At 42.0% G+C, this 19,910-nt stretch overlaps 1 protein-coding gene across 50 annotated transcripts in view; it reads left to right on the top strand.

Moving 5' to 3' along the window:
- Positions 1 to 19,910, top strand: part of EPB41 (erythrocyte membrane protein band 4.1) — a 175,484-nt gene that overhangs the window by 89,299 nt on the left and 66,275 nt on the right. For all 50 annotated transcript variants that reach the window (XM_070763861.1, XM_070763864.1, XM_070763845.1 and 47 more), the window contains 7 exons: positions 1,122 to 1,226; positions 3,142 to 3,184; positions 7,414 to 7,489; positions 8,228 to 8,446; positions 8,754 to 8,841; positions 12,622 to 12,774; positions 18,338 to 18,435. In XM_070763861.1, the coding sequence (XP_070619962.1) occupies positions 1,122 to 1,226; positions 3,142 to 3,184; positions 7,414 to 7,489; positions 8,228 to 8,446; positions 8,754 to 8,841; positions 12,622 to 12,774; positions 18,338 to 18,435 (782 nt within the window). The remainder of the gene's footprint in view (positions 1 to 1,121; positions 1,227 to 3,141; positions 3,185 to 7,413; positions 7,490 to 8,227; positions 8,447 to 8,753; positions 8,842 to 12,621; positions 12,775 to 18,337; positions 18,436 to 19,910) is intronic.

Raw genomic sequence — 19,910 nt, 5'->3', positions numbered from 1 at the left:
AACTTCATGGGTTTGTTAAAAAATAGGCTGTTCCATACAAATCCTTTTTGTTTGGCTGGATTATTAGATCTTTGCTTGCCATGTCAATTTAAAGTGGCAGCTGTGGCAGTCCCAGTTGCCATTATAATGTGAACCCTGCAGAGTTGCAGCACCTTGGGATCATGTGCTTGCCATTTGCAACTTTGGAGCAAGTTAGAGCAATGAAAAAAACCTACAAAGACAGGGTTTGGAAAACATTATTCACAGAGAGTAACAGTGAAAGCTTGCAAGACAGTAAGAGCTGGGAAGATCGTTAGTACTTGTTAGGGCTGGGGGGAAACGTTTCGGAAAAAAGCTGCATTCAAAGTATAAAACGCACTTGAATTTTCAGCCTATTTTAGGGAGGAAAAGGGTGCGTCTTATACTCCGAAAAATATGGTATTTGTCAGCAGGATTTGAATGTCTTGATAGACCATAAAATAAGCATGAGCCAGTGGTGTGCTAAAACTGCCAAAAGAGCCACTGCAGTCTTGTGTAGCATCAACAAAATTATAATGTCAAGATCATAGAATTGATTGTTCCATTCTTCATTACACTGGTCAGACCATACTAGAGTAGTGTAGAGTGGAATTCTCATTTCCATGACTTTGACATGGACAGCATTTAAAATACTGCTTCCATTTTTTGTCACTACAATACAAGAGGAATGCAGAGGAATTAGAATACAGAAAAACAGCAAAGATACTGATGGGCTAAGACACCATATCATAAGAAGAATTATTAAAATACTGTAATTGGTTATGTTCAGTTTAAAGAAGAGAAGTCTAAGAGGAAACATGACTGCAGCCTTCCAATACTTTAAATAATTACCCAAAGGAAGAGAGTATATATTGTAAATGATGAAATACATGATTCTTAATTTTGTGGTGTTAAGTGTATGCCCAATCAGATTTATTTAAGGTTTGCTTGTCCCTCCCTCCCTCTTTTTATGTGCAAGATTAGAAATTTAGTCCTCACATCTCTGCAGGTTTCATTCTGGCCATTTTTTATCTGTTTTTGTTTTCCCCATTTAAGACCAAAGCTAAAAATACATATTTACTATGATTGTCTGTAATTCTCTAACTATTTGTATTTTTCTACAGAAACATGCCAAAGGACAAGATCTTCTTAAGAAAGTATGTGATCACCTCAACCTTTTGGAAGAGGATTATTTTGGACTGGCCATATGGGATATCCCAACGTCGAAGGTAAGAAAACTTTACACAAAAATGTTCCTATTAGTCATTGGGGAAAATTAATTTGCTTAAATTTGGTGGGGTGGTGGGGAAGAACTGAACTTTATTTGGAGAACAGATAATAAAAGACTGTATATGCAACCTGACACTGGTAAATTTGTAGAAACTGGCTGAACACAGAAAAGTACTAAACTGCATAATGCACTTAGAAGGTCTTCTGAATAGATCAGTACCATGGACAGCACCTGCCTCCAGTGACTTCTGATATTTCTGAACAGGACAATACTATACTTTGTACATACTATATCTACATACATGGGAGTGGACAAAAAATGGAAACACCTTGAAAAATCATCAAAATATCTTTTAATATGGTGTTGGTCCACCTTTTGCGGCAAATACAGCCTCAATTCTCCGAGGTATTGATTCATACAAATTGTGAATTGTTTCCAAAGGAATTTTAGCCCATTCTTCAGTTAAAGCACCCTCCAGTTCTTTTAGAGATAATGGTGGTGGAAATCGACTTCTTACTTGAATCTCTAAAATCAACCATAAATGTTAAATAATGTTGAGGTCTGGTGTTTATGGTGGCCAGATGAGATGCTAAACTTCATTAGAATGTTCCTCGTGCCATTCTTTAACACTTCTTGCTCTATGGATTGGTGCATTATCATTTTGAAAGATGGCATCCCCCTCTGGAAACAGTTTTTGAACCATAGGATGAATTTGGTCGGCCAAAATTCCTAAATAGTGATGGCTGTTAATTCTTCCATGAAGGGAAATCATTGGCCCGGCGGATTTCCAAGAAATAGCACCCCAGATCATCACTGAATCCCTGCCATGTTTGACGGTTGGGAGAAGGCAGTCTGGATGAAATGATTCTTTTGGCTGTCTCCAAATGTAAACACGGCTGGAGGTCGGAAAATGGGTAAATAATGATTTGTCAGAGAAAATCACATTTTGCCTCTGCTCGAGGGACCATTTCTGGTGGTTTCTACACCACTCTAAACACTTTGAAACATTTGTCTTTGAGAGCAGAGGTTTTCTAATTGCAGCTTTTCCATGGAATCCAGATTTGTGAAGCTCCCTTCGAACAGTTTTTGTGGAAACTGGGTTCCGTACCTGTCTATTGAGTTCTGCAGTGATTTTAGGAGCTGTGGTCTTGCGATCTGCTCTAACAATTCGCTTTAGAGTCCGACGGTCTCTCTCAGACAACTTCGACTTTCAACCAGACCTGTGCTTGGCTGAGGATATTTTCTCTTCTCTTCCAAAAGCAGTCATTACTTTTGAGACATCTCTTGAAGTGCCAAACATTCGGGCACTTTCTGTTACAGTAGTGCCTCCATTCAAGCACCAAAAATTTGGCCTCTTTGAAAGTCTGAGAGGTCTGCTATTTCTAGAAGGTTATAACCAATTTCCTTAAATTTCTGTAAAAGAAAGGTATTTTAAAAACATATCAAATAACAGAATTAAAAGAAACATTAAAATGTGTCAAGTTTTGTTTGATTTGAACGTGTTCAAACATTATGATACCAAAAAGTCGTGTTTCCATTGTTTTGTCCACCCCTGTATATAGATAGAGAGCTTGTATAATGGGGAGGGGGAGTTGGCAATTGTGTTTTGCTTTCAACTTGAAAAATATCCAAAAATGTCTAGCCTTGTAAAATTATAATTCTGCAGCAATTAATATTGATAGTCCTTGTGTCTATTTTTAATTTCGTTCTTTATTTTTCACTTCATTATTATAAAAAAGATGTTTAAGACACTTCCTGTTTATCAGCTTGACTATGTTAAACTTTTATAATAGGTGTCATTTTATTCTACTACTGTGCTAGCTTTGTATTGTATTAATGCAGCAATAATACATTTTCATATTATGTTATTTTTCAACATTTCAAATGATAAATATTTGCTGTTTTTTTTGTAGACATGGTTGGATGCTGCCAAAGAGATAAAAAAACAAGTTCATGGTAAGTGGATGTTTTGATAAAGTGGTAGGCATGTATAAATAAATAAATAAATAAATAAATAAATAAATAAATAAAAAGGTAACTGGTACAGTGATACCTCGTCTTGCGAACCCCTCGTCATACGAACTTTTTGAGATAACCCGGGGTTTAAGATTTCTTTGCCTCATCTTAAAAACCCTTTCCGTCTTACGAACCTGAACCCAGGTCCATGGGCTCTCTTACTGCACTTCCGCTCTCTTACTGCGCCTGCACTCTCTTACTGCGCCTGCGCTCCCTGACTGCTGAAGGAATTCCCCTGCCTTGTGACTGTCACCGCCGGGATTCCCCACCCCCTTTCGCTTGCACCTGAGGCGGGAAACGCCGGAGCTGCCCCATTTCCCTGCCCCATTTCTAGCCCTCCGCTTCCTCTGTTCCCCGCAGCCACCCCATCCTGCTGCCAAAATCCCCCCTAGCATGCCGCTTCCTTCACCCCATCTTGCTGCTAAAATCACTCCTCCAAAAGCTTCCTACACCGCTCCAAATTGCCCCCAAAATCGCTCCCCCAAAAGCTTCCTACGTTGCCCCAAATTCCCCCAAAAATCGCCCCTTCAAAACCTTCCTACGTTGCCCCAAATTTCCCCAAAAATCACCACTCCAAAACCTTCCTACATTGCCCCAAATTCCCCCAAAAATCGCCCCTTCAAAACCTTCCTACATTGCCCCAAATCCCCCCAAAAATCACTCCTCCAAAAGCTTCCTACCTTGCCCCAAATTGCTTCTAAAATCGCCCCTCCAGCCGCTTCCTATGCCATCCAAATCGAGGTCCTAATGAAGGCAAATGGAGTGAAGAAAGGGAACAAGGAAAAACGAGGCATTTTGAAAGGAGAGGTGAGTTTGGAAGACTTTGGAAGGGATTTAGAGTAGCTTAGGAAGTTTTTGGAGTGGCGATTTTTGGGGGAATTTGGGGCAACATAGGAAGCTTTTGAAGGGGTGATTTTGGGGGGAATTTGGGGCAATGTAGGAAGGTTTTGAAGGGGTGATTTTGGGGGGAATTTGGGGCAACATAGGAAGGTTTTGGAGTGGCGATTTGGGGGAAATTTGGGACAAGATAGAAAGCTTTTGCAGTGGCGATTTTTGGGGGAATTTGGGGCAATGTAGGAAGGTTTTGAAGGGGCAATTTTTGGGCGAATTTGGGGCAACATAGAAAGGTTTTGGAGTGGTGATTTTGGGGGGAATTTGGGGCAACGTAGGAAGCTTTTGGAGTGGCGATTTTGGGGGGAATTTGGGGCAACGTAGGACAATTTCGAAGGGGCGATTTTGGGAGAGATTTGGGGTGGCGTTAGCCTTCGTTAGGACCTCCATTCCTTGCTTCTCCTCGCTGTCCGTCTCCACTCCGTTAGCCTTCACTTTATCCGCCTGCCGCCTTTTCTTTAAGCCTTAAAGTTTGGATTTTCCTAATGGGTTTGCTTGCATTATTTGCTTTTACATTGATTCCTATGGGAAACAATGTTTCGTTTTACGAACCTTTCACCTTACGAACCTCGTCCTGGAACCAATTAAGTTCGTAAGACAAGGTATCACTGTATCTGATTCCTCAAACAAGTAGCTGCTAAAAAGAATCAGGGTGAAATGCCTATAGATCATCACAGTCATCAAAAAGTGATGAAAAGAATCAGCAAATATATTAGTAAAATCTGCTTTGTAATTTATCAAAGACATATAATAGTGTATTAAAATTAAGTCAGTTATGTTAATTGTGCAGGGATATAATTGCATCATTAAATGGAATAAAACTTTTTGAAAATAATTAAGGACAAAGTAGTCCAATTCATAAGGTTCAGTAAAGCCTAACATAGAATTTAATCTATTTGTATCCTTCCTCCCTCATAAAGGGTGCAGAATAACGATTCAGTATTTACTCAATTAGGAGACTACAACCTTAATTAACTTGCAGCTATGATAAACCATGAGCTCACAGTGCATTTGTAGCTTTTTCACTGGGTTTACCATCACTGGGCTTACCTGGTTTGTTTATTGTTGACTTAGTTTACATTTGTATGACTTTTTTATACTAGTGATTCTCAACCTTTCTAATGTCGTAACCCCTTTATGGAGTTCCTCATGTTGTGATGAACCCCCACCAAAAGTCTAGCACCATTTCTCCCAACAGAACTGTATGCTGATTGACCGGAAGGTCAGATTGGTTGGATTGTAAAAAGATGCTAGAATAGAATAGAATAGAATAGAATTCTTTATTGGCCAAGTATGATTGGACACACAAGGACTTTGTCTTTGGTGCATATGCTTTCAGTGTACATAAAAGAAAAAGATACATTTGTCAAGAATCATGAGAGGCAACACTTAATGATTGTCATAGGGGTCAAATAAGCAATGAGGAAACAATATAAATAAAAATCTTAAAGATACAAGCAAAAAGTTACAGTCATACAGTCATAAGTGGGAGGAAATGGGTGTAGGAATGATGAGAAAAAACTAGTAGTAATAGTAGTGCAGACTTAGTAAATAGTTTTACAGTGTTGAGGGTATTATTTGTTTAGCAGAGTGATGGTGTTTGGGGAAAAAAACTGTTCTTGTGTCTAGTTGTCTATAGCGATGTTTTGAGGGCAGGAGTTGAAACAGTTTAAGTCCAGGATACAAGGGGGTCAGTAAATATTTTCACAGCCCTCTTTTTGACTCATGCAGTATACAGGTCCTCAATGAAAGGCAGGTTGGCAGCAGTTGTTTTTTCTGCAGTTCTGATTATCCTCTGAAGTCTGTGTCAGTCTTGTTGGGTTGCATCACCAAACCAGACCGTTATAGAGGTGCAGATGATAGACTCAATGATTCCTCTGTAGAACTGTATCAGCAGCTCCTTGGGCAGTTTGAGCTTCCTGAGTTGGCGCAGAAAGACCATTCTTTGTTGTGCTTTTTTGATGACGCTTTGATGTTAGGTGTGACCATTTTAGGTCTTGAGATATGATAGAACCTAGAAATTTGAAGGTCTCTACTGTTGATATTCTATCATCTAGTATTGTGAGAGGTGGTAGGTCTATCACCAGTTCTACGGTTTTGAGTGTGTTCAGTTCTAGATTGTTCCAATTGTACCACGAGGCTGGTTGTTCAACCTTCCATCTGTATGCGGTTTCATCATTGTCTCGAATGAGACCAATCACTGTTGTATCGTCTGCAAACTTCAGTAGTTTAACAGATGGATCGTTTGAGATGCAGTCATTGGTGTATAGAGAGAGGAGAAGTGGTAAGAGTACACAGCCATGGGAGGGGGGGGGGCTGTGCTAATTAATTGTACAGGTATCTGATGTGATTTTGCCTAGCTTCACCTGTTGCTTCCTGTCTGTTAGGAAGCTTGTGATCCACTTACAAGTGTGTTCAGATACTGCTAGCTGATTTAGTTTAGTTAAAAGAATGTCTGATATGATGATGTTGAATCCTGAACTAAAGTCTACAAAAAGGACCCTAGCGTAGGTCTTTGGAGATTCAAGATGTTGTAGGATGTAGTGTAGAGCCATATTAACAGCATCATCTGTTGATCTATTTGCTTGGTATGCAGAATTGCAGGGGGTCTAACAGTGCTGTGATGGTTTTCAAGTGGGACATCACTGGCCTTTCAAAGGTTTTCATAACTACAGATGAATAGAAGCTTTAGTTCTTAACACCATGGGAAATTTGTCTTTTCCCATGGTCTTAGGCGACTCCTGTGAAACAGTCATTCGACCCCCAAAGGGGTCCCAACCCCCAGGTTGAAAACCACTGCACTAGTCCTTGGAATGGCGACTCTTCCAGTTTGGATTGGTCTTTATTTTCTTTACAGAAGATTGGAGTCTATGGTTACAAGCCAATGATATATATTTGGTTGATTACTTGAAAGTGATTTTGTTTTATCTTTTAGGAATTGAAGTTGTGATATTATAGCTGGAAGGAATATGTTTAAGATATATATATATTTTTAAAGGCAAAGAGATTCCAGGTGGTGGGTTGTGGGTTTTTTTGTAATTTATTTTTGGTCTATAATGCAATTGAGAAATTTTGCTTGTAATGTTTTTGTTTATGTATTACTTCTATACCTTCTTATTGAATTATAGCAAAGCTGATGGAAGGAGTGGAAATCTTGTGGTTTCTAGATCTCTTTTAATGTCTGTCAACCCTTTAGTCAATTGACGATAAAAATAATAATTTAACTACTGATATTTGCTGATTAATGCAAAATAACCAAATATCTCTCTTAAATTCAGGAGGCCCATGGATTTTTACTTTCAATGTCAAGTTTTACCCTCCAGACCCAGCACAATTAACAGAAGATATAACAAGGTATGCGATATCCTTAAATCACTATTTCTTAACCTTGACAACTTTAAAGAATTGTAGACTTCAGCTCTGTCCTAAGCAGCATATTCTAGGGATTGAAGGCAACACAACTTAAAGTTTCTAAGGTCAAGTAATATTACCTTAAACTTATAGAAAATGAAAAATAACAAACAAAATACTTGATTTTGGATAATGCATCTCTAAGATATTTATTTAACTATAAATAAATAAAATATATAAGAGAAGTTTAACTTGTGCTCTTCAATCTGCAAGAAAAGATGTAATCAGGATATAAGTATAGGGGAATAGGTAAAACAGTTTAATGAGCCCATCAGTCTTTGGAAGACAGATATAGTGTTGGTTTAATGGTGAACCTGGCTTCATTATACATCCCTTATTTATCCTGCTTTTTTTCTTGAAAGAATTGTTTTATTTTTGTATTCATCATCTGCAAATAACACAGAAGAAAATAATAAAATTCTGCTACATAATGCTGATCTTGTGCTAGTTCCATAAGGTACAGAGTGAGTAAATTTATCTTTTATCATGCTTATGCTAAAATCAAATAATACTTGGTTTTAGGAAGCTTTCTTTAAGACTGAAATAATTTTCAATCCATCTGGTGGATTTTTTTAGTCAGACAGTTGCAAGTGAAAAAGGTGCTTTTGAAATTCTAGTCATTGCTGTTTATTGATGCAACTGAATCTTTGAATTCCTTGGTGTGATGTTTGTATTTTGCAGATATTATTTGTGTCTCCAGCTAAGAAAAGATATTATTAATGGGCGGCTTCCTTGCTCCTTTGCTACATTAGCTTTGCTGGGTTCCTACACAATCCAATCTGAGTTAGGAGATTATGATACAGATCTACATGGTGCAGATTATGTCAGTGAATTTAAACTGGCCCCAAACCAGACAAAAGAGCTAGAAGACAAGATCACAGAATTACATAAAACATACAAGTGAGTATTAAACCTGTCATTGATCAAGTGTTATATAATCAATTAAAGGTGTGTGTGTATGAATGTATGAATACCTTTAATATACAGCAATTTATTATTGATTTAATTGGGATTGTTACATTATAATTGCCTTTACAATTTTTCTAAAAGTTAATTATTCTTAAAAAATAAAAATTAAAATAAACTTAATATGTTGGGTGAACACAACTAATTGTGAACAGGTTAAATTATATTTTCATGGTTCAGTAGACCCAGGGTGCATTCTAAGTGCTGCTAAAATGATATTTTGGAACCTATTTGTTTATAGATCTATGAGTCCAGCTCAGGCTGATATGGAATTTCTTGAGAATGCTAAAAAGTTGTCGATGTATGGAGTTGATCTTCATCAAGCTAAGGTAAAATAATATATTTGTTTATAATATTTCTACTTGTATATGTTTTATTTAAATATCTGATATTAAATACCTGATTGCGACTCTGATTGGTAAACATAGGAATGAAATCAAACAAACACAGTGAGAAAATAAGAAAGTTTAAAAAAAAGTAGTGTGACCAAAAGCCAAGCAAAATTCCATTAACAATAACAACAACTAACTTACTGCGATAGATTAACCTAACCTCCAGATTCCATGTCTGAGGAAAGGGCCAGGTCTTCAAATTTTTTAAAAATACTAATAGGGCTTGGGATTCTCTGAATCTAGGAGATACAGTGGTACCTCGGTACTCGAACGCTTTGGTTCTCATACATTTCGGATACCGAACAAAATTTTCGGCAAAAATTTGTTTCGGTATCTGAACAAAAATTCGGATACTGAACAGCCACAGAAAATTTTGTTTATTATCTGAAATGAGGGGACGGGGTGAGAAGGAATGGGAGTCGGAATCCGACATGCCCATCCTGGCCGCCCACTAAACAGCCTCCCAGTCGTGCTCCAAGCTGTATTAGGGGGGGGGGGCTGCAATACCGGCAGTTTCGGGAGGCCTCCTTTCCTCAGTGGTTCGTCTTGTTCCCTTTAAGCAGCTACACCAACTTTCTCCTTCCCAACAGCGGCAGAGGCTTTCCTTCGAGCAGCAGCAGCGCCGGGAACGTCAGCGGCTTCCCTTTCTCATGTCACGTTCCCGGCGCTGCTGCTGCTTGAAGGAAAGCCTCTGCCGCCGTTGGGAAGGAGAAAGTTGGTGTAGCTGCCTACAACTACAAGACGAACCACTGAGGAAAGGAGCCCCCCCCCCCCCCGAAACTGCCGGTATTGCAGCTGCCCCCACCCTTCCTACAGCTTGAAGCGGAAGGGTGTAGGAAGGGTGGGGGCGGCTGCAATACCGGCAGTTTGGGGGGGGGCTCCTTTCCTCAGTGGTTCGTCTTGTTCCCTTTAAGCAGCTACATCAGCTTTCTCCTTCCCAATGGCGGCAGAGGCTTTCCTTCGAGCAGCAGCAGCGCCGGGAACGTCAGTGGCTTCCTTTTCTCATGTCTTGTTCCCAGCGCTGCTACTGCTCTAAGGAAAGCCGTCGCCGTCGCCACCGCCGGGAAGCAGAAAGTTGGTGTAACTGCTTAAAGGGAAGAAGACGAACCACTGAGGAAAGGAGCCCCCCCCCCCCCCCGAAACTGTCGGTATTGCAGCTGCCCCCACCCTTCCTACAGCTTGGAGTGCTTAGACCTCAGATCTTTATCCCATAGGAAATAAAGGAAATAGGGGCTGGAAACCAATTAAACCCATTTCCATTATTTCCTATGGGATAAATTAATTCGGTACTCGACCAAATCGGTTCTCGACCACACTTCTGGAACGAATTGTGGTCGAGAACCGAGGTACCACTGTATATTGTTCGAAAGAGCAGGGGCTGATAACTTGCTTCCTGGCACCCACCAGATGGCACTATTAATTGGCGAACCCCAGAATATGGGAGACGGGAAGAATCTGTCTTTTTACACACTCTGAATTCCTGCACATAGTCTAACCATACTAATTCTAGCATCCCTTTGTCTGCTCTTGGGTATTATAAACACAAAGAACATAGAGATAATTCAAGGAAAGATGGTTTCTCACTGGGTAAAAACATTCTGAGCCTTGCCAGAAGAGATAGAGTTGGCCCTTTCCATAATGCTGTTTTCTTTTTATGATGCTTTATATATAAGCAGCGAAATCCTGGATTAAATTTAGGAACTTTGCAGGAGGGATTTTGCCTTTTGTGAAAACACTGAAAAAATGATAATTGTGAAAAAAGCTTTTATTGGGGGGGGATATGCTTGAATAAATGTAAATAATTCTGTCTGAAATCATATTTATCCTGTTGGATCAAGGCTTATATAATAAAAATAGGGAACATTTAATAGAAAACTGCATTTGAAGAGAGTGTGTTACCCAGATTAGAATTTTGTCAAGAGAACAGTAGAAGAAATTAAAAATAACTAGTGCAGAATCCATGGATAGAGTAAAGCATTTTTAATGTTGAGAAGTCTTGTGATGAGGAATGGTGCTCTAGCACATCTCTGAACAAGAAGATATGACATCGTGGCTATGACTAAAGTACTGGTAAACAGACTGGTACCATGGAACCGCTCTGGATAAGGGGAGGATGAGAGATAGCTTGCTTGAGAGGAAACCACAGGAAAGTGATTTCTGGTGGATTTGAGCATTGGTAAACAAAGAAAAGGCAACATGCATCTACAGTGGAACCTTTTAAAGGTTTTCTAACCTCACTTTGTAATCACTTTTGAAAATTACCTATTTGTCTTAAGAGTATTAGAGATCTTAAAAACTACAAGTTTGCAAAGCCACCTGTTGAGTTTATCTACTTTCCAGAATAATTTTTTTTTACTTAAGTTAACTTAATAAACTTAGGAACCTAAACGATTTGAAATGGCAAAAGCAAAATAAGACTGTAATCCAAAAATGTTATAAATGAAATAAGGGACCAAAGAAATTTGGATTATTAGGAGTTTTGCCATAAGGTTTTGGAAACAATTATTAAAAATAATCCCTTCATTGAAATTGAATTGTGCAACCTACCTTAAGTCACAACAGAAATGTGAGAGTACGATTTCAGAAATTGGGCTAGAGAAGATTAAAGATTCTAGACATAAAAGGGAAAAGAATTAAAATAACAGAATAACAAAATAACAGAAAATAGTATGACATTAGAAATACCTCAAGAGATATTTGAAGACTGGGCACCCAGACTAGTAGCTAAAATATCAGCAATGATTTCTGCTTCTGTGCATTTAGTAGATTGTTAAATAATTCATTTGAAAGGATTCAAGATCAAGATTGCTAGAAGTCGAAGAAAGGAGTAAAAAGTTGGTTTGTTCAACCATAATGAATGAAACTAAGACATGTTTCTATAAAATGAATATCTTTACAAAAATTTTGCTGCATTGGGACTGAAATGTTAAGGATATATGGATTTTGTATAAGGACATGTAACCTTATAGGTCAGTGATGGCGAACCTATGGTACAGGTGCCACAGGTGGCACTCAAAGCTATATCTGCTGGCACTTGAGCTGTTGCTCTATCTCAGCTCCAACATGCATGTATGTGCCGGGCAGATGATTTTTGGCTCTCACAGAGGTTCTGGGAGGGCATTCTTGGCTTCTAGAGAGCCTCCTGGGACATAGGGGAAGGCGTTTTACCCTCCCATGGCTCCAGGGAAGCCTTTGGAGCCTGGGGAGGGTGAAACAAGAGCCTTCTGGGCCCACCAGAAATTTGGAAACAGGCCGTTTCCGGACTGCAGAGGACTTCAGGGAGGGGGGGAAAGCTGTTTTTGCCCTTCCCAGGCATTGAATCATGGGCACTCATGCATGCGCGATAGCACGCACACACCCTCTTTTGGCACCCGAGGAAAAAAAGGTTCGCCATCACTGTTATGGATGGTAAAGAATCATCAAGTACTGTATCTTTATACTTGTAATGACTGAAAATCACTTCCTCAGATATTTTTTCTTATCTTTTCCTTTTTATCTCTTCCACTTTCTCTTTTTTCTGACTTTAGTTTGTATGATCTTTTATTGTTTTTAGCAGTAACACTTAAACTTTTATACCGCCCTCTCTAAGTGGTTTACACAGTCAGTATGTTTCCCTTATAATCCGAGTGCTTTAACTTTTTTAAGGTTGAAACACTAATGGTTTTAATGTTGAAATAAGAACATATGAGTATTCTATCCTCTTTTCTTTTTTCATAGGACTTGGAAGGTGTAGACATCACTCTTGGAGTCTGTTCCAGTGGTCTTCTTGTCTACAAAGATAAATTGAGAATCAACCGTTTTCCTTGGCCCAAAGTGTTAAAGATTTCTTACAAGCGCAGCAGCTTTTTTATCAAGATCCGGCCTGGCGAGGTAGACTGTGGCGTCATTTTATTTGAGTTCTAATTGAATGCATTTGACTTCTTATCTTTGAGAAATATTAAGAATAAACTGTTTTTCAAATAACAACTGAATTTGGATGCTAAACAAAAGTCTACAATCATGCATAACTTGGTGGATTATGACTTACTTCCTTTGAGGCTTCTTATAAGGAATTGTCTTTGGGTCTGAGTTGAAAAGCGCAGATGGTTTGAAATGTGGCTTTGTTGATTAGAAGCACCTAATAGGCTGTGTTGCATTTTATGTGCACCTATCCGCATCAAATGAACACGTCTTGGGTGAATTCAGAGTTCTTGCTCTAATGTAGATATTGCTATTAGTTATATCAGTTTTAAAAAGTAAATACAGTGGTACCTCATGATACGAACCCCTCGTCATACGAACTTTTCAAGATACGAACCCGGGGTTCGGAATTTTTTTGCCTCTTCTTACGAACTTTTTTCACCTTACGAACCTGCCGCCGGCCGCTGGGATGCCCGACCTCCAGACTTGAGTTCCTCCCGTTTTTTCCCACCCTGTCCTGCCCCATTCTCCCCTCTGGATCTACATAGAAACATAGAAACCTGACGGCAGAAAAAGACCTCATGGTCCATCTAGTCTGCCCTTATACTATTTTCTGTATTTTATCTTAGGATGGATATATGTTTATCCCAGGCATGTTTAAATTCAGTTACTGTGGATTTATCAATCACGTCTGCTGGAAGTTTGTTCCAAGGATCTACTACTCTTTCAGTAAAATAATATTTTCTCATGTTGCTTTTGATCTTTCCCCCAACTAACTTCAGATTGTGTCCCCTTGTTCTTGTGTTCACTTGGGTTTCCTCCGTTTTCCATGGGTTTCCTCCGTTTTTCTCCACTCTTTCCTGCTCCATTCTCCCCTCTGGATCTCCATGGGTTTCCTCCATTTTTCTGCACTCTTTCCTGCCCCATTCTCCCCTCTGGATCTCCATGGGTTTCCTCCGTTTTTCTGCACTCTTTCATGCCCCATTCTCCCCTCTGGATCTCCATGGGTTTCCTCCGTTTTTCTGCACTCTTTCCTGCCCCATTCTCCCCTCTGGATCTCCATGGGTTTCCTCCGTTTTTCTCCACTCTTTCCTGCCCCATTCTCCCCTCTGGATCTCCATGGGTTTCCTCCGTTTTTCTGCACTCTTTCCTGCCCCATTCTCCCCTCTGGATCTCCATGGGTTTCCTCCGTTTTTCTGCACTCTTTCCTGCCCCATTCTCCCCTCTGGATCTCCATGGGTTTCCTCCGTTTTTCTGCACTCTTTCCTGCCCCATTCTCCCCTCTGGATCTCCATGGGTTTCCTCCGTTTTTCTGCACTCTTTCCTGCCCCATTCTCCCCTCTGGATCTCCATGGGTTTCCTCCGTTTTTCTGCACTCTTTCCTGCCCCATTCTCCCCTCTGGATCTCCATGGGTTTCCTCCGTTTTTCTGCACTCTTTCCTGCCCCATTCTCCCCTCTGGATCTCCATGGGTTTCCTCCGTTTTTCTGCACTCTTTCCTGCCCCATTCTCCCCTCTGGATCTCCATGGGTTTCCTCCGTTTTTCTGCACTCTTTCCTGCCCCATTCTCCCCTCTGGATCTCCATGGGTTTCCTCCGTTTTTCTGCACTCTTTCCTGCCCCATTCTCCCCTCTGGATCTCCATGGGTTTCCTCCGTTTTTCTGCACTCTTTCCTGCCCCATTCTCCCCTCTGGATCTCCATGGGTTTCCTCCGTTTTTCTGCACTCTTTCCTGCCCCATTCTCCCCTCTGGATCTCCATGGGTTTCCTCCGTTTTTCTGCACTCTTTCCTGCCCCATTCTCCCCTCTGGATCTCCATGGGTTTCCTCCGTTTTTCTGCACTCTTTCCTGCCCCATTCTCCCCTCTGGATCTCCATGGGTTTCCTCCGTTTTTCTGCACTCTTTCCTGCCCCATTCTCCCCTCTGGATCTCCATGGGTTTCCTCCGTTTTTCTGCACTCTTTCCTGCCCCATTCTCCCCTCTGGATCTCCATGGGTTTCCTCCGTTTTTCTGCACTCTTTCCTGCCCCATTCTCCCCTCTGGATCTCCATGGGTTTCCTCCATTTTTCTGCACTCTTTCCTGCCCCATTCTCCCCTCTGGATCTCCATGGGTTTCCCTCCCCCCACTCCGTTCGCCTCAGCTTCGTCTGCCGGCAGCTTTTTTTTTTTTAAGCCTTAATGTTTTGGATTTTCCTAATCGGCTTGCACGCATTATTGGCTTTTCCATTGATTCCTATGGGAAACATTGTTTCATCTTACGAACTTTTCACCTTACGAACCTCGTCCTGGAACCAATTAAGTTCGTAAGATGAGGTATTACTGTATTCATTTTAGATTCAGATATACAGTGGAACCCCGACATACGAGCTGCTCTACTTGCGAGCAGCTCGAGATAAGAGCTGGGAGGGGAGCGACATTTTTGTTCATCTCCCGAGTTCACATCCGGGATACGAGCCGAGAGGAGCTGCGCCCCCCTGACGCTTTCGGCAACTTCCGAAGACTCTGGAAGGAAGAAAGGCAATCCAGCGCCCGGCTCCTCTCGGCTCGTATCCCGGCACTTGGTAAGCGGAGAGGCGTTCGCCTCCCCTGCCGCCCCACTCTGGGGGTCCTTGGCTTCTGCTTGGGGGTGAGTGAGAGAAAGGGGGGGAGAGAAAGAGATAGCAAGAGAGAGAAAGTGAGAAGAAGAGATGGAAAGAGGGGGAGAGAGAGAGAAAGAGAGAGGGGGGAGAGAAAGAGAGGGAGAGAGAGAGAGGAGATAAAAGAAGAGGAGAGAGAGAAAGGAAGACAAAGAAAGAAAGAGGGATAGAAAGAGAGAGAGAGTGAGAGATGCTCAGTGAGCCTTTCTTTGAAGTTGCCTTTCTTTCTTTCTTTCTTTCTTTCTTCACTGTGTGTCGGTGCGTCGCGGCTCTCTCTCCATTCTTCTCTTTCCCCCTCTCGGGCTCCGAAAAACGGAGGAAACCCATGGAGATCCAGAGGGGAGAATGGGGCAGGAAAGAGTGCAGAAAAACGGAGGAAACCCATGGAGATCCAGAGGGGAGGATGGGGCAGGAAAGAGTGCAGAAAAACGGAGGAAACCCATGGAGATCCAGAGGGGAGGATGGGGCAGGAAAGAGTGCAGAAAAACGGAGGAAACCCATGGAGATCCAGAGGGCAGGATGGGGCAGGAAAGAGTGCAGAAACACGGAGGAAACCCATGGAGATCCAGAGGGGAGGATGGGGCAGGAAAGAGTGCAGAAAAACGGAGGAAACCCATGGAGATCCAGAGGGGAGGATGGGGCAGGAAAGAGTGCAGAAAAACGGAGGAAACCCATGGAGATCCAGAGGGGAGAATGGGGCAGGAAAGAATGCAGAAAAACGGAGGAAACCCATGGAGATCCAGAGGGGAGGATGGGGCAGGAAAGAGTGCAGAAAAACGGTGGAAACCCATGGAGATCCAGAGGGGAGAATGGGGCAGGAAAGAGTGCAGAAAAACGGAGGAAACCCATGGAGATCCAGAGGGGAGGATGGGGCAGGAAAGAGTGCAGAAAAACGGAGGAAACCCATGGAGATCCAGAGGGGAGGATGGGGCAGGAAAGAGTGCAGAAAAACGGAGGAAACCCATGGAGATCCAGAGGGGAGGATGGGGCAGGAAAGAGTGCAGAAAAACGGAGGAAACCCATGGAGATCCAGAGGGGAGGATGGGGCAGGAAAGAGTGCAGAAAAACGGAGGAAACCCATGGAGATCCAGAGGGGAGGATGGGGCAGGAAAGAGTGCAGAAAAACGGAGGAAACCCATGGAGATCCAGAGGGCAGGATGGGGCAGGAAAGAGTGCAGAAAAACGGAGGAAACCCATGGAGATCCAGAGGGCAGGATGGGGCAGGAAAGAGTGCAGAAAGACGGAGGAAACCCATGGAGATCCAGAGGGGAGGATGGGGCAGGAAAGAGTGCAGAAAAACGGAGGAAACCCATGGAGATCCAGAGGGGAGGATGGGGCAGGAAAGAGTGCAGAAAAACGGAGGAAACCCATGGAGATCCAGAGGGGAGGATGGGGCAGGAAAGAGTGCAGAAAAACGGAGGAAACCCATGGAGATCCAGAGGGGAGGATGGGGCAGGAAAGAGTGCAGAAAAACGAAGGAAACCCATGGAGATCCAGAGGGGAGAATGGGGCAGGAAAGAGTGCAGAAAAACGGAGGAAACCCATGGAGATCCAGAGGGGAGGATGGGGCAGGAAAGAGTGCAGAAAAACGAAGGAAACCCATGGAGATCCAGAGGGGAGAATGGGGCAGGAAAGAGTGCAGAAAAACGGAGGAAACCCATGGAGATCCAGAGGGGAGAATGGGGCAGGAAAGAGTGCAGAAAAACGGAGGAAAAAAGCGCTTTCCCAGGCCGCCGGCTTGCTGGCCGGGGAAGCAAGCGATCCGGGACTGCCTCGTTTCCTCTTCCCGCCGCCGCCGCATTCGGAGCCCGAGAGGGGGAAAGAGAAGAATGGAGAGAGAGCCGTGCGCCGGAGGCGGACGCCGCTGCCGCCTCAACAGCAGCCACGGGAGGGGAGTCGCAATCACACCGATGGTGGGGTTTGCCCCCTTTCCCCCGCCCGCTCCTTTCCCCCCTTTGCTTGGAAGCTGGCTGCTGGGAAGCCCTCCCTCCTGCCCGGCTGTCACCTTTTAAAACAGCCCCCGGGCTGTTTTAAAAGGTGACAGCCGGGCGGCAGCGGTTTTTTTTGTTGTTGCACGGATTAATTGACTTTACATTGTTTCCTATGGGAAACAATGTTTCGTCATACGAGCTTTCCGACTTACGAGCCTCCTTCCGGCACCAATTAATCTCGTAAGTCGGGGTTCTACTGTATATGTTTATGATATACATATTTCTATTGATAATAGCATATTTCATGTGAGCATTTTAAAAATATCATCTTGTATTGAAATTGGACCAAATCAGTGTGTGTTTTTAGTGTAACATCATATTGCATTTTTCTCCTTTGGGAAAATGCTTTTTAAGAATGGTATTTTAATCACTTTAATTAGGTTTGTACCTACTTTAATCCTAATAAAAGAAGTAACTTTTCATAATTTTTGATATGCTAAATGGTAAGAATGAAGTATTAAATTTGCTATAACAACAGCTTCATTATGCAATCAAGCCATTATAATTTTAATACAGCCACGTAGTTGGAAGTTTTTTTAAACTATTTTTATGATTTTATTTTATTTTCTATATTTTAATTTGCTCTCTTCCTTTTATTTTCCCCATAGTTATTGTGTTAGGTGAGCTGAGCCAAAAAAAGAATGACAGGTCCCTATCTTCCTTATTTTATTTTTTCCAGGGCTTTCCTTCCTGTTTCCCCATTGTTTTTTTGTTTCATTTCCTTTCTTTAGTTGATCATGATTGGGTAACTTTTTCAATAATAGCTTAAATTAAATGAAATTTAATGGCTTTGATCAATGGTTATTTCTTTTTAAAAATCCAATGAAGATATTTTTAAATTTAATAAATAATTTAATCCAGTGCATAATTTCTCTGCCAATCAAGCTTACTCTTACTATTTTTCATAGCATGAACAATATGAAAGTACTATTGGATTCAAACTTCCTAGTTATCGAGCAGCTAAGAAATTGTGGAAAGTCTGTGTGGAACACCACACATTTTTCAGGTTTGCATTTGTATTTTTTATTGCAGGCTAGTAATGAATGAATGATGGATGAGTGTTTTTTAATATTGGGGTTTTAAAGTTTGCATTATTGTTTTATTTTTATACACCACCTTGAGTCCATCAGGAGATGGGCTCCTTAGAAATTGAAGTAATAAAATAAATAATAATAAATTAAGAAATGATATTTGTAAGTGTACATCTACTAAATCCACTTCTGATCTGTGCTAGATGAGATCAAATATGGTTTCATATTTCAGACCTTCTTAGTCCTAATTAGCCAATGGTCCTCCATAGTGGCTTTGATTCTCCGTACTGAAGGAGCGGGTCCAGCAGTCACATGGGTTGCTCATGTCCAATCCGGTGGAACTGAGCCTAGTGTTAAAAAAGCTTGCTGGATCTGCCCCTTCCCCAGAATTCGCTCAGTTCTCGCATCCTGCGGTTGTATTGTGATAGCTCGTTCAACATTCTAACACCTTCCCTTCGATCTTTCCTTCAAAATTAGTAAGATTTGATTATACTGATTTGTTTACTTGCCTTAATAGCGCCAGCCGTTTGAGGCTCGGCTTTTTTCCTTTGGGAGAAGTTGCGGTTTCGTTTTCCCGCGGCTTTTTTTGCCGTTTACGATCCCCGCTGCCGTTTGTGGATTCTTTCAATCCTTTTGGCCTGGAGGTTCTTGTGCAAGTATTTATTCATTGATTTATTTATAGTACTATTGTTAAAGGGCTTGAAAAATACCTCCCGCGGTGTGAGACGCTTGTTTCTAGTCTCCTGGACTTAGTCGATCGCTTCCCCTTTAAGATTACTATTACGGAGCGATTTTTTCGGCGCGAAGGCCTTCGCGCCCTTTTTTAATTTAGGCCTCTCGTGTTGGCCTTCTGCCAGCCGTGTAGGCCTTAGTCCACCGCTCGGATCCCGGAGTGGGCTTTGGGACGCTCAGGCTTAATTCTCCACCGGCTAAGCCTCCAACCAGAGTGCCTTGGTTACTTTAGTTAAAGTTTAGGGAGGCTGGCCTCGCTGTATTTGGGGACACGAACTCTGGGTTTGCCCAGATTGCCCTCAAGTCTCAGCAGCTCCGAGGCCTAGGAGCAGGATCCATTCCTCTTGGGAAGACCTTGAAATTCTTCTCCCTAATCATTCAATTTATTTGGCTCAGCCTTGTCTTCTGTTAATTGTCAGACTATGGCTACCTTTCCCAAGAGAGGCACCACTCAAGGTCCCAGAGAGGCCAGGCCTACAGGCGATGAGATTACCAGTATCCCCCAGGCCTCGACCTCCTCTTCTTCAGGGGCCCGCCCCTTGACCAAAGTCACCAGGGCTGAGAAGAGAAGGGACCAAGCCCTACAAAAGATCCATGATAAATCAGCAAAGCGTTTGAAGGTACAGGCCCAAGTACTCAGTAGTCATGACCCCCCAGAGGCTCCTAATCTGCCTTCTTCTGGGGTCACTGTGTTATCTCTGGATGAGCCAAACCTAGA

Source organism: Erythrolamprus reginae, chromosome 11 (assembly GCF_031021105.1).
Source record: "Erythrolamprus reginae isolate rEryReg1 chromosome 11, rEryReg1.hap1, whole genome shotgun sequence".
NCBI lineage: Eukaryota > Metazoa > Chordata > Lepidosauria > Squamata > Dipsadidae > Erythrolamprus > Erythrolamprus reginae.
This window is presented reverse-complemented; position numbering and strand designations above follow the sequence as displayed.